A 15,501-nucleotide genomic window follows, 5' to 3' on the forward strand; every position below is an offset into this window, starting at 1 on the left:
CATTAGCACAACAACAAAAATCTACCCCCAACGAAACTACTTTGATTGGACTGCAAATATCCCAGTGGTTCTAGAAATAAACCAAGGCGGATTTAAAAAGGTGGTCTCGCACGAACAGCTGCTAACAGCCAGTCAGGTTTGACGGTATTAAGTTAAGAGATTTTTGTTTGCATTCTCTTTGTTGTTATCTTATTTCTCGCGTATTATCTGCTCATGTACGCACACGTAAACACACACTCACACAAATTTCTTTGTGTGTGTTGGCAAAACGTCAATCAGCTTGATGACAACATGGCGGATTGCACCATATGTTTTGTGGTTCTTGTACAATTGAGACCACCTATAATTGTTTCGCCTTGGCAAAATGTCGATCACCTTAATGGAAAGATGGCGATTTCACCATTTTGTTGTTGTAAAAATGAGACAACCTTTAAAATAATTCAGCCATGCAATCATACCTAGGTACATTGGAAGCAAGGATGACAGAATCTAAGACCCTTGGCGACGTAACTGTGACTGACCCAATGAGATGCGTCAGATTATTATACTGTCAATTATCACTTGCGCCATAAAGTGGATAGGTCCCATGAACATCATTAAGGATGTCAAAATTGCCGATTAAAAATGTCATTAAAAGGGAAGAAACGTAAACAAAGAATGAATGTAAAAAGAGAACATGTTGATATCCACAATGCCATGTACTGACAAAAATTAAAAAAAATATATCGGCTGATTGCTTGGCTTAACCTTATTCAGTGAATTCTGAGAACCTAGCAGACGTATTGATGAAACATAACAAAAAAATGAAACAATTAAAAAAAACAATGTTGCACTACTCATTAAATTCAGTTCCCATCAGCTAAGTTCATATAGGGAAAGAAAATTGAGCAAAAACAGCGTTTTAATGATCAGTGTAAACGTGCTTTAATACTTATTTACAAAGGTCATCCAACTGTTTTATAGCAAGTGAAAAATCGTTAAGTATAAACTCCCCGTAATGTAAAAATGACACTGCTGCACGCAGAAGATCACAAATAGGTAGGTCTTCTGTTTAATTTTAAGACTTTTTGATGCAACCTTGGGCCTGCTTATGTTTAAAGAAAGTGTTTTTAATGGAACTTATTGCGGTTTTGGTATACGTTTTTTACATTTATCACTGTGTAATATATCAATATCTTAATATTAAATCGCCAGCTTATGTATGTTATAGAATTTTTCTATTCATTTTCTGTGTTTTCTTCGCAAACTCTCGGTCGGCAGTTAGTACATGTACTGTTTTATCGACAATTAACCGTTGCTTGGTAGGCACATCCACTACAACGCTGTCAAACCGCGTCTCATTTGTCCAAATTCCCTCTTTTTTCATTTACTTACACACACATACTGTTATATATAAATAAATACGATCGCACACATACATCATTTGAATACATTTCTGACGTTTCTTTTCAACGACAAATGATCATTGATTGCCCGTTGTCTTGGTTCTGCCATCGTTGAGAGTGGTGGTATTTTTTAACAGTAAATTTTCTCCATTAAGCGACGCAACAAAACAAATTACAGTTAGTTTTATCTTCAACAATTTAACAAATTTATTAAGTGAACAACAGAGTAAGCAAACAATCGCAAGAAATACAATAAAGTGATAACAAAATGTTCACGGAGATGGAAATAAAAGAAGAACCCTTGGATGAAAATGAAATTCAACAGGAAATGTTCAACAAGCGTGAAGAAGCAGCGAGTTTAATAAAGCATCAGCAGTTGGAAATAAATGTGGATATTAAAAGTGAGTCGTAGACATGTAGCGGTTTTTTGTTTTCATGCGTAGTACTTGATAATCTTGTGAAAAAACTGAAAAATAATTCATAAAGATGAATTTGACGGTAATGTTTACTTAATTCTCTTTTTGTGGCTTCTCCCACAAAATGAGTCTCGTAGTGTAGTTAGTTAATAAATAAAAAGAAGAAGCATATAAATGTCCGTGTCCACAGTTAATTTTGCTTTTTGTAGTCATTATTCGCATTTCTAGTGGTGGTTGATGACGATCGTGCCAATATGTATGGCTGTGTTCTTGTTATTAGGCAGGCCCTACACATACAAATTTGCAATTGCCGTTTGTACGAAGTTATTCAGACACTTAATACACAAATGTGTTAGTCAAACACCCACTATTTGTATGGAATGCTTGCACTTTTAAGCCATTAGTTTGTACAGTAACAAGGAATTCAATATTCATAATGACAAACTGTATTCTCCCTTGCGGCTGCAGAACCTACTGCTATGTAATTGTGTGTGGCTAGCTTTAGGTTATATTTTGATCTGTTTTGTTTTGGAGTTTATTTTGTTCTCTTGTCCGTAAACTGGCAAAACCTTTCAAACTGTAGGGCCAAAGATTTTCAAACTGTATAACATTTTAAAAATCATAAGGCTAGGTTTATTTTTGCAGCATACATTTTAAATCAATAAAGAGGCATTTTACAGTGGATAGCGATAACGAAGTTGAGGTGGTACTGTGTTCGCTGTTTTCTCGAAATTGTCATGATTACTTTTAAATTTAGATAAAAAATTTTGAAGCAAAAAACTTGACTATGGCCTCATTTACATTGCAAAAATAAATGATCTCTGTTTTACTAAAACCACGAACATATCCAGAACATTTGGACTGCATTTGGTGGCCTATGCAAGTAGTCATGCATATGGATGTACATCAAATACATATCCATACACAAATCTTGACACAATATTCGTTTTCATATGAAAATATTCTGTCAAAATGTCTTTTTGTTTTTGTGTTCACCCAAAACAGGAATCAGATATGCTATGAAATTGTAAAAAAAACTTTTCAATTTGTGTTTTTAAAGAAAGAAAATTGAGCTTTTGAATACAGTTAATTCATTTTTTAAATAACTCTAGTGCCTACCTGATTTTTTTTGTGTGGTACAACATGCCAAACAACATAAATCTTGACACATAAAGGGTTTTCACGTGAAGAACTGTTCAACTCCTTATCGAAAAAACGTATAAGCTAAAAACATGTGAAATTCATAATATGAATAATAATTACACCATAATTGGTTTTACGCGCTCCTTTTAAGCCATTAAGCCTAGTACGACTTCTCCTTTTCGGCTGAACACTATCAAAACCCATTATAAAAAAATGGCAACTAAAGCCTAGTACTGACTTCGACTTTTCACAAGAACAACTGTCATAACGCACTATAAAAAAAATGGTGAAGAAGATAATGCGAACACATTCCGTACAAGTGGTACTGAGTTCTTTGAGCAAAATAGTAGCGACATGTCGCTGCATCAGGATAAATTTCGCACAATTTTAATTGCAAATGGAATTAAATGCTCACGAAATAGGCCGAGTCAACTCTGCTTCCATACTGTCCTCATTGTTGTATGTTGTTATTTGACTATTGTTTGTGTTCTGACAAAGAAAAGACTCCGTCGCGTTTCGCAATAATTTAATAGGCATTTTCGCTGTGAACGAAGTCAGTACTAGTCGAGATATATTTATTTCCAGGTAGTGGCAGTTGCCCAACAACATAATATTTAAATGTTCACAATCTATTTAAGTGTTCACAAAATAAGCACCAATCAACTTTGTTTCAATAATGTTGTCTTTGTTGTTTGATTTTTGTTTGTGTTCTGGCAAAGAATAGAGTTCGTCGGATTTCGCAAAAATTTAAAAGGTATTTTCGCTGCGAACGAAGTCAATACTAGGCTTTAGCGCCAATAACCACAAATCATATGGTGCAATCCGTCATCTTGCTGATCGACGTTTTGCCAACACACACAAAAAAATGCATGTGCATGTGTGTATACGTGCGTGTACATGAGCAGAGAATATCCGAGAAAGAAGATAACAACAAAAGAAAGACAAACAAAAATCTGTCATCTTAATACCGTCAAAGCTGGCCGGCTGTTAACAGCTGTTCGCATGAGATCACCTTATTAAATCCGCCTTGGTTTTAGCGTAAAAAAGAGTTTAACAGTTGTTCACTTGAAAAGCCGAAAAGAGTACCAAACCTTATTTATAAAAAAATTTATAAAAGTATTATGCTTTCATTGAGATTTCTCTAGTGTTTCAAAGAAGTAACTGTAAAAAATATATGTTTGCAACTGCGAAAAACGATTAAAGTGCCAGTCCCTAAGCTTTTTCAGAGTTTACTCATGGTTCAATAAAGAAGGTCACTTGCCCAACAACAACGAAATCAACGATACAATATATATTTATTTACAGGTAGTGGCAGTTGTCCAACAACAAAATATTGAACACACTATCTGTCACAATCAGTGATTAGTGCAACTCTGATTTCGTGTCTGTTACTAGTTCGCGCCATTTTTCGTTGTTTGTGTGTTATGGTTCTTAACTATAATACACACACAATCAACACTCGTTGACACATAGTGCACTTGGAGAGAAAAAAATTGTACTCAGCTGTTTACGGTACACTACCTGGTAATTTTGTCATGAATACAACCACCTGCGGATGGTGGCGAAAATTGCCACTGGGCTGTCAAATTTTTGGATCAAAAGACTAGTGATTATTAACGTATAAATTATAAATTAAAATGTGAAAAAAATTAAAAATCCCAACAAAGATTTTGGCGTTCTATTGGAATTTGGAAAATTCCATCAGCTGGGCAATTGACTTAACAAGCTTAATTGAACCATGAGTTTGCTCAATTCTAATGTTATCAAACTTATCAATATAAATTCATCTACAGGTAGTGTACCGTAAACAGCTGAGTAAATTTTTTTCCCGAGATGTTTTCATAACGTTCGGTTGGGTGTGTGCCTTATAGTTAATTGCCATAGCACACACAAACAACGAAAAATGGCGCGAACTGGTAACATACTCAAATTTAGATTTGCACCAAACACTGATTTTGACAGATAGTGTATTCGGTTTTTTGTTGTTGGCCAAATGCTCCTCCCTGTAAATGAATTTATCTTGCTTATCATGCGGCAACAATAAATGGGTTCGTGTTCTCAAAATTTTATGCAAATTTGCACAAATTGTTATTGGAAGTCGTTCGCGTACTCTATTTTCTAGCAGAAGAGAGAGGAATAGTGCATGAGAGCGAGCAAAATTTGGAGAGTTTGGTAATTTAGAGCTTACAATTTTCTACTGGAGGCTTTTTGGCCAGCAGAAATTTGCAGTACCGAACAGCTATGAAAACCAGCTGTCTAATTCAAATAACAAAAGAGAGTAAAGACCGTCCTTACTCTCCTGCATGTAAATTTTTTGGAAATGTACATGAACGGACCTTATGTTTTTGGCTTGCGATTTAGGAAACCGTTATAATTGCGCTGCTGTGGATACACACGCACACACATACAAAGCTGGTGTAATCAGCGGATATTACTAGCGTTTGCGTTTCAATTCGCACAAATCCAATTTGTCATCAACGCTTTTTACTTCCAGATCGTAGGGTGGTCCCTGAGCCAGCTCAGACACACTATCACTTCACCGCCCCACTGGTGTGTCTAGTTTTTATTCTTGCAAATATGGATTTCAATGTGTTATTAGAAGATAAATTGATGAATCTTATAATTTTCATATTGCAAATTTTTTAGGTGAACCTCCTGTTGATTTTGATGCCTTGACGGGTGAACATTTCCATATTGTCGAAGAACAAGATCAAGTTATTACTGTGAGTGCAGCTGACATGAAGACACAAGATGAAATACAGTTCATACAAAAGTTTCAAAGCTCAGCGGTAAGATTTTGTTGTTTTAAAACGTAATAGTGTATTACAAAAATTAAAATATTTCTTTATAGCACCCTTCAACTGTTGACACCTGCCCAAAATGCTTAAAAAACTTTGCCCATATTTCTTCATACTTGGATCACACTCGACGTAACAATTGTCTAGAGAAACGGAAATGTCCTGCATGCCCCTTAACCTTTATCGATATTCAATCATTGCAGAAACATTTGGATATGCATCGCGATAATTTGTTCTTTTGTTCCGGTAATTGTGGAGAGAGTTTCAAAACATTGCCTTTGTGTGAGGATCATGAAGCGCGAGTACATAAAATTGTGAGTATAAAGGCAATTTTTGTGATACCCTTTTTAATGTTGTTGTTGGCACATTAACATGTAGAGGTAGCGACGCTCATTAAATTCCTGTACGTTGGCAAGCTCGTTCTGGTCGAAAGGACCCATCGCAACGGGAACATGGTTGGCCATTGATTATTTAAAAGCACCAAAAAACAAGCCATGTCATATCGAGCGTCATAGGCACTCAGTATTTATGCGACAGCCGGTGCCGCCCGAGCTCTTCATTCATCTTCATTTTGTTGTTGTTGAAGCCAAAGGCTCGAATGTGCGAGCAGAGATACATGGCAAGTACTTGCTGGCGGAACAAGCAAGCCATCGATCACATACTATACTGAAGACCAGTCCATCAACCAAGTCTTCAGTCCCATTAGTATTACACATATTTTGTGTCTCGTATAACTGAGATAGGCATGGCGTCGAGCTTTATTTTTTAGCCGCCTTCGTTTTATTATTCTTTATTTAATTTTAATTTTTTTTCTTCTCTTTTTTTTAGCATAATCCACCAAAGATACGTTACAAACATTTCTGTTCCTATTGCCGTGAGGGTTATAAAACTGAATTGCAACTGCATGTTCATTGGTTGCAAAAAGATATGGGATGTGGAAAACTAATGCAACAAATTGCTACTGCACTTTTCGCCATAGCTTCCAATGACATAAGTAACAATAATCTACATAACACGACATCAGAAAGCCACAACAAAAACACATCTAGTCCCAGCAATGTGACGCCAACAGCTTTATCAGTAACAAAACTAAGACTAAAATCCAGTTTACCGCCATTGCCAGCAAATAAAAGACCCCTTGAGAATGCTGTACGCGATCCACATGATCAGATGAAACGCAGAAAATTTATGCATGATATGAAGAACAAAATCTTAATGGAGCCCAATCAAATGCTTGATATAGCCGGTGAAATGGAAATCAAAGAAGAACCGCTGGACGAAGAAGATATTATGAATACAACGCCTATAAACCCAGAGGTTATCCTAAAAACCGAAGAGGCAGAAATGGATGAAACTAAAAATGATGTAAATATACCCAAAAGCCATATGGGCATGATGTCATTGTTAATCAACGATAACAAAGCGCTGAATCCCCAATTCCAAGGGAAAATCATGCCTTTAACAGTACCCCATAACAATGGCAGCAGTTTGGCCAAAATACCAACACCACCAGCACCATTGCAAATGCTTAATCCATCAGCCAATAACATTAATAATAATGTATTGTTGAACAATAATTTAAAATTTTTGCCCTCGATTAAGACCGAAAAGCTTAACAACATTGTTATGCCCATCAATGGAAATAATAATAGTCTGAAAAATATAACAAATCTAAAATTAGTGCGCCTAACTCCAGCAGTTCCCTTTAGCACTGGTGCTGCTTTTAACCCCACAATGTCACAAAGTGTGCAAATAATACCCTTACAGCAGCAACAGCATCAACCGCAACAGCAAACATCAGGAAATCAAACACAAGCGGATTTTAAGGTGATACCGGCACCTAAAATGTCTTTACAGATTATAAAGCTCTTGCCCGCCAATTCAATGCAGTTGGTCACTTTAAGAAACGATCAACAGCAGCAAACACAGCAAAACCGCCAAATTATAAACAACTTTCACAACAATGTTCAGCCCTTCAATATAGTGAAATTACATAATGGACAAAGTATACTGCTTGGACCAAGCATTCTTCAACAACAACAACAACTGCAACAACAAACATCTACAACTCTACCAAATATTCCTACTTTTCTGGGACAAAGTATTCTTGCACAATCATCCGCAGCAACTCTACCAACTTCCCAACAACAAAAGACGCCAAATTTCCCACCAACGGTAAATGCCATAAAATCATCGCAAACTACCAACACAACTATTGATGAAAAACCTGCTGTATCCTTCACCTTAGATTCCTCCTCATTGCCTAGCAATGAATTTATCAAACTTCACACTGAGGCTATGCAAACTGCCGAAAAACATCGCATTCAATATATATCGAAAAAGAATTTAATAGCCATTGAAAGTTTGCCCGAGAAAAAACAATTGATTGATACCATGAAACAGCAGATAGCCAAAGTGGCTGTGGGTGGTGATACTAGTTTGGAGGAGCCACCTTGTGGCAGCACTCCCTCACCGCCACCACTCTTGAAGATTACCAAAGATGTCACCAGCACCATGAGTACACCAGACACCCCGCCCTCTATGTATTTGCCCATTATGAGTGCGCTTGATGTGGAATTGGTTGAGGCACGTTATAAACATCCTAATTTTGTTTATCGTTGGATTTGTCCCTATTGCCAAAAAGATTATGATATAAAACGTTGCCTCAAGAGTCATTTGACTAAAGCGCATAATTTGACCTCGCGGGATATGGATAAAATCAACGTGCAGGTTAAGGCGTTTAGAAATGAAGGTGAGTATTACCATTAAGGAGAAGGAAAACTTCTCCGAAAATTGTGGTAAGATAATATGTTGATTTAAAAATTTTAAAGAAAATTTAAATTTTTATTCTATGGAACAGAGCAGGGGTTAGTCAGCGACCATGTAGTGAAAAACTAAGATTATCAGATAAGGTTTACAAAACTGTTTTTTTAGAGAAAATATAAGCAGAATTTTGTCTTTAGACAAGCATTTTATGAAATTTAAGACAATTTTTTAGAAAAGTTCTCTTTGGAAAGAAATTTCGTCTATAGGAAAACTTCTTAAAAATTTTGCCTTAAGAAATTTTCTTAGAAATTATGTCTTAAGAGAATGTCCTTAGAAATTCTTTCTTTAGAGAATATTTCATTCAAATTTTATCCTTAGATAGAATTTTTTAGAATTTTTTTCTTATTTGAAGTAGTTTGAATGGAAATTTTGTATCTAACCCATTAAGGACGAATGGGCAGAAAAATATTCGAGAACAGAGATGTCTGAGAACAAATTTAACTCGAGTTAGGAAAGAGGTATCCTAATGAAATTTGGATTGGCGTAACGTAGAGAAATGAAACTTGTTAAAAAGTCATGCCTTGGGAGATTTTGAAAGTCGGCAATTCGTCATATCCAAAAGATTCAACAAAAAATTTTTTTCAAAATTCTTAGGAACGATATTTCTGAAACCCGTTTTAGTGTATTCTTGCATTTGATGGTTTCTATATTTACAAAAAAATTAATGTATGTCGATAAGCCTTTCCCTTGTCAGGCGTTAATAGATTAATAAAAATTTTTAAGCAAATTTTTCCTTAATAGAAATTTTTTAGATTTTTTCCTCAGAGAAAATTGCATGGAAAAATTTCTTAGAAAAGTGTGTTTTTGTGTTTTTTCCATAAAATTTTTTTCTATAGAGAAAATCTCTAAGAAATTTATAAAAAAGGTTGTCTTGAGAAAAATTTCTAAGAAATGTTACTAGAGAAAATTTGTAGAAAATTTCAAAAAAAAAATATATATCTTTAGAAAAAATGTCTTACATATTATGTATCAAAAATTGTGTTTAAAAAAATTCTTAGAAAAAATTACCTTTTAAAATAGTGTATTGAGATACAATTTCTTAAATATGTCATTAGAGAAAAACTCTTAAAAGTGTCATAAGATACAAGACAAAAACAATATCTTGGGATACATTTTTTTAGTAATTATGTCTTGATAGAAATTGTGTCTTTATAAAAAATTTCGTAGAATTAATGTCTTGGGAGAAAAATTAAAACAAATATCAAGAGAAATTTTTAAAAATGTTGTCTCGAGAAAAATATTTTATTTAGAGAAAATGCTTTTGAAAATGTTTTTCTCATGGTAGAAAATTTCTTAAAAATGCAAAGTTTATTTAAAATGTCATGAGGTAGAATTTCTAGAAAATTATGTTTTGATAGAAAATTTAGGTATTAGCAAAAATTATTCCTTGGGGAAAAATTTCTTGAAAATGTTATGTTTTTTATAAGAGAGAAAAATGTCATAAGACAAAATTTTGCAAAAATATCTTGGGTTGGATTTTTTTTAGCAATAATGACGTCATAGAATATTATCTAAAAATTGTGTCTTTACCAAAAATTTAATAGGATTTTAAATCTAGGGATGTCATGAGAGAATTTTTTAAAAATTTTGTCTTGAGATATAATTTTATAGAAATATTGCATTAAGAAAAAATGCCTTAGAAAATTTTTTGAAAATGTCATGAGAGCAAATTTCTTAAAAAATATTTTTTGATAGAAAGTTTTATAGAACTTGGCAGAAAATTTCGTAGAAAGTACGTTTGGGAGAAAGTTTTATAAAAATTCTACCATTCAAAAATGTAATGAGAAAAAAATTCTTAAACATATCATGAGATAAAAATATCTTGGTATGAAATTTCTTACCAATTATGTCTTGAAAGAAAATGTATTCGAAATGGTTTCTTTAGAAAAACTTCGTAGAATTTATGCCTTAAGTGAAAATCTTTTAAAAAAATATCAAGAAAAAAAAATTTTAAAAATGTATCTTGAGAGAAAATTTTAAAAAATGTATCTTGAGAAAATTCTTAAGAAGCATTGAAATATTTTTTTTTTAGAGAAATTGTCTTAGAAAATGTCTTTATTGTGAGCGAAAATTTCTTAAAAATGAAATGTTTATTTTAAAAATGTCATGAGAGAAAATTTTATAAAAAAATGTTTTGAGAGAAAATTGGCAGAAAATTTCGTAGAATTTCTTTGGGGTAACATTTTTTAAGAATGCAAAATTTTTTTTAAATGTCTTGAGAGAAAATTTCTTAAAAATGTCATAAGATAAAATTTTATAAAAATATATTTTTTAGCAATAATGAATGCCTCCATAGAAAATTTATTAAAAATATCATCTTTAGAATAGTTTTGTATAATTTATATTTTGGGAGAAGAAAGTCTTTTAAAAAATGTGATGAGTGAGATTCTTGTTTTGAGAAAATTGTTTAATAATTTTATTTGGGGCAAAAGTTATGTCTTTAGAGATAATTTTTTGAAAATATTGTACTAAATGAAAATGCCTTTCCCTTGATAGAAAAATTTTTACTAATGTCATGAGAGAATATTTTTTTAAAAATTTGGCTTGATAGAAAATTATACAGACATTTTTGTAGAAATTATAAGAATTTTTGGAAGAAATTTTGGCTTGGCAGAACATTTCATAAAAATGCAAGCTTTTTCTAAAAATTGAGAAAAAAATTTGTCGTAAGAAAAAATTCTTTAAAAATATCTTCGAATGAAATTTCTAAGCAATTGCATCGTAAAAGAAAATTTTTTAGAAATTTTGTCTTAAGAAAAAAATTTCGTAGAATTTATGTCATGCGAGAAAATTTCTTAAAAAATGCTTGGAGAGAATTTTTTAAAGTGTAATGCTGAAAAAATTTTGTTTTTGGGTTAAACTTCTTAAAAGTTTTTTTAGTTAGTAAAATTTCATTAAATTTTTCTTTTTAGAGAAAATTCCTTAGAATGAGGAGTGAGAGAAATTTTCTTAAAAATTTGGTCTATGCAATTATGTCTTTATAGAAAATTTGTTATAAATATCATGAGGGAATTTCTACAATTCTTACAATTTGAAATTATGTCTTCGGAATTTTTTTATAAATATGTCATGACGGAAATTTCGTTGAGAGAAATTTTCTTAGAAAAAATGTTGCAAATAGCAAACGACGATTTTCATAAATATATTCTCAGACAGCCATTAAATCCATGGAGAATGTATTTCTGAACACAAAAACCGCCTTCGACTGTCGCAGATCTCTAAACGAGATGCCTGAGTAGTTAAAAATTCACCTGTTCTGGGTGCCGGGCCACAGAGCGGCATGTAAGCTAAGTTTTCAGGACCATGCCCGAAGGACAATGAATGACAGTTGGTCACAAAGAGAGGGCTGTGTGCATTCCAAAACTATATGGCCTAATCCAGACTTGAAGAGGTCTACCGCTTTGCTGCCACTGGCTAGAACAGACGTCTCAGCCATTGTGTCCGTCATGACAGGTCACCATCTAATCGAAAAACATGCTGACAGACTGAAGGTTGCCAGCAACGACTTATGCAGAGGCTGTGGGGACATAGAAGAAGAAGAGACTATAGAACAACTTCTTTGTGTGTGTCCCGCACTAGCAATGAGGAGTTCCACTTCAGGTTCTCATTACTTTGGGAACCTGTCTGATTTAGCGATTGTGAACATTCGCAACTTTTGGGCTTTTTAACGCGATCTGGATGGTCCAACGGTAAGAACTAGAAGGCATCTTCCTTCTTCTGTTCCTGTGGTACCACTATGGACGAAAACGTCTAAATGAATTCAATGGCAGACTGCCGCTTAAACCTAACCTAACATGTTACAGAGGTTGTCATGAGAGATAATTTTTAAAAATGTCATGAGAGATATTTCAAAAGTTTGAGAGAAAATATTGTCTGAAGGTAAAGATTCTTAGAAATTTTGACTTGATAGAACATTTTTTTATGAAATTATCTTTAAAGAAAATTACTTAGATATTATGCTTCGGTAAACATTCTTAAAAATTTCATGACAGAATATTTCTTAAAATGTTGCCTTAGGAGAAAATATCTTTTAATAAATTTAATAAAATTTGTTATTAATGTTGTCATGAGAGAAAATTTAAAGATGAAATCTTTGAAAGAAAATTTCAAAAATTGACATGAGAGAAAATATTTAGAAATCCCATGAGAGAAAATTTTAAAAATGGCCGGGGAAAATTTTTTTTAAAGATTTCTTGGGATAAAAATTTCTTTGCAATTATGTCTAAAAAATGTTGTTATGTTTTGACAGAAAATTTCTTAGAAATTATGTCCTGAGAGAGAATTCTTTAAAATTTGATTTTGGACAAAATTTTATTAGATTTTTGGAGAATTTTTCTGGCTTTGTTTTTTTGTTATATTTTTATTATTAAGTATTAAATTTATCTTTTTTAGAAATTATAATAGATCCTGAACCTTCACACAAACCAGAAGAGGTTAAACAAAACCTACCGCCTACTCCGCCGGCGGAAAAAACAACAGAAATTAAAACAAAAATAAAAATTACAGGTCAAATGCAGGCCGAAATCAAATCAGAAACACTGGCCAGCGATTCAAGTGTGGAACCAATAAAAATGTCAGCATTGAAAACTGTTAATTATACACGTTATGCATGTGAGAAATGTGGTCGCAAATGTTCTTCAAAGACTATGCTGAATGATCATATTTCGGCCAACTGTAGTCGAGAGCCACAATATCCCTGTAGGATATGTCCCAAGAAATTCTATTCGTACAGTACTCTTCAGTGCCATATTACCATACATACGGGTGAGCTACCGCACAAATGTAATTATTGTGATAAACGTTTTCGTACCAGAGGTCAGGTGACCGTCCATCATCGCATTCATACAGGAGAGAAGCCATTTGTGTGTCAGGTGAGGCATAAGTTCCTAAAGAAAAGAATTCTAAAAACAAATATTCAAAAAAATTTTATGATAATTTGTTTTGTTTTTTTTATTTCAGGTATGTTCCCAACGTTTCACCCACCGGGAGACTTTGATTGCCCATTTATCGCGTCACATTGGTATGAAACGTTATAAATGCTATGGCTGCGATAAACATTTCTCTTGTATCAGTGCTTTGAAAACTCATCGTGATATTCGTCCCGAATCTTGTGGCAAAGTGAAATTTAATCCCCGAGCCATAGGACCTCGAGTACGCGTTGTGCGTGGCAATGTGATATTTGAACCTCAGCCCGAAATAAATCCTTATTTGCGTTCCGAGGACCCTTCTAGTGTGCTGGCTGAACTACAAAACCAACCAGAGAGTGTTAACTAATATGAACCTGCAATGCATTTAAAACTGCTCATTTGAAGTGTATTTTTTCTTAATAACTAGTGTAGGCGTTTTAAATTTTACATGCAAGGTACCTGTATGTATTTCGAATATTTGTTTTTATTGGCAATAGAATGTTTGCTGTATTGCTTTGTATATTATTTGTTTTTAATTATAAGGATTTTTTAATTGGTACCCATGCCGACCCATGTATAGTTTTAGCCATTAAGTGTTGTCAACATGACAAATCGTTACTTGTTGCTGCACAACCGCTTTGAGTTCTGTTTTGAATCCTTGGCATTACATTGAAATTGAATGAAATATTTGTTTATAATAAAATAAAATATTAAATTATTTTACATATTTACGGTTTTTTTACATTACTACCAAATGTTGTTGGAATGGAATTAATTTTTCATGTGTAGGTGGTGATCCTCCTCAAGCTCCTGTCGGTGAGTAAACTCGTTCCGGTTCAAAAGACCGATCGCCGCGGGAACATGGTGGCCATTGGTTATTTAAAGGCGCCAATAACTCGCCTTGTCATATCGAGCATCAAAGGCACTCAGTATTTGTGCAAGAGCCTGTGCCACCCGACCTCTCACTGAGACTCTCCACTCGATACCGTTCCAGTATCCCTGGAATGTGAAGGGTAGTTCCTATTCTCGCAACCTCGTCCGCTTTACAACTCCCTGGGATATCTCTGTGGCCCGCCACCCAAAACAGGGAAATTTTGAACTGCTTAGCCATTTCGTTAAGAGACCTGCGGCATTAGAGGGCAGTTTTTGTGTTCAGAAATAAGTTCTCCAAGGAATAAATGCCTGGCTGTCTGAGAAGATCTTTATGCCTCTCGTCGTAATGACAAAATATCTTAGCCATTCCACCACTTCCTTAATTGCAAGTATCTCGGCTTGATACACATTGCAGTGGTCGGGTAACCTTTTCGATATGGCCAGTTCTAGATCTTTAGAGTGTTGGGGTGCAGCTGGTCGTTTAGTTTGGAGCCATCCATATAGAAGTCTATGTAACTTCTTTTACCAGAGATATCGTAGATCCAATCGGTTCTATCAGATATGGTGGGACAGTACTTTTTATCAAAAAGCGGCTCAGGTAGGGTGTAATCAACACAGTCTGGAACATCGGATATTGTATCAAAGATAACACAGAGTCCGTAGCCGCCACATGACCAATGAGAAAGCTCCCTTAACCTTTCGGCAGTGGTCGCTGCAATTTGTCTAGTCACAATGTCCAGAGGCATAAGATGTAGCATTAAGTTTAGTGCATCAGATGGTGTCGTCCTTAGTGCGCCTCTGATGCACAAACAAGCAAGTATTGAGTAGTAGGTGGACTTTTGAAGCGCCATCCACCAAACCACAACACCATATAGCATTATAGGTCTGAAAGCTGCAGTATATACCCAATGCATGACACGCGGTCTAAACCCTAACTTTTGCCATCGGCTCTCTTGCAGGAGTATAGGGCAAGAGTTGCCTTTCCAAAATTTTGGATTTTAAGTTCAATTTCCTGTCCAGCAAAATACCCAGGTATTTTGCGCTTTCTGTAAATGGAACATTCGCTCCACCCAAGGAGACCGGTTGCACTGTAGGCAACTTGCATCTTCTACTGAAAAGAATTATTTCGGCTTCGGATTTATACCTAGACCAC

General features: G+C 34.3%; 1 protein-coding gene across 1 annotated transcript in view; it reads left to right on the forward strand.

Moving 5' to 3' along the window:
- Window positions 1-14,202, forward strand: part of LOC106081380 (uncharacterized) — a 78,556-nt gene extending 64,354 nt beyond the window's left edge. Inside the window, exons 7-12 of the mRNA XM_059365741.1 lie at window positions 1,644-1,786; window positions 5,591-5,733; window positions 5,796-6,056; window positions 6,571-8,494; window positions 12,961-13,439; window positions 13,528-14,202. Coding sequence (XP_059221724.1) covers window positions 1,644-1,786; window positions 5,591-5,733; window positions 5,796-6,056; window positions 6,571-8,494; window positions 12,961-13,439; window positions 13,528-13,842 — 3,265 coding nt within the window. The 3' untranslated portion in view covers window positions 13,843-14,202. The remainder of the gene's footprint in view (window positions 1-1,643; window positions 1,787-5,590; window positions 5,734-5,795; window positions 6,057-6,570; window positions 8,495-12,960; window positions 13,440-13,527) is intronic.
- Window positions 14,203-15,501: the final 1,299 nt, after the last annotated feature.

This window comes from Stomoxys calcitrans, chromosome 3, assembly GCF_963082655.1.
Source record: "Stomoxys calcitrans chromosome 3, idStoCalc2.1, whole genome shotgun sequence".
NCBI classification, from domain to species: Eukaryota; Metazoa; Arthropoda; class Insecta; order Diptera; family Muscidae; genus Stomoxys; species Stomoxys calcitrans.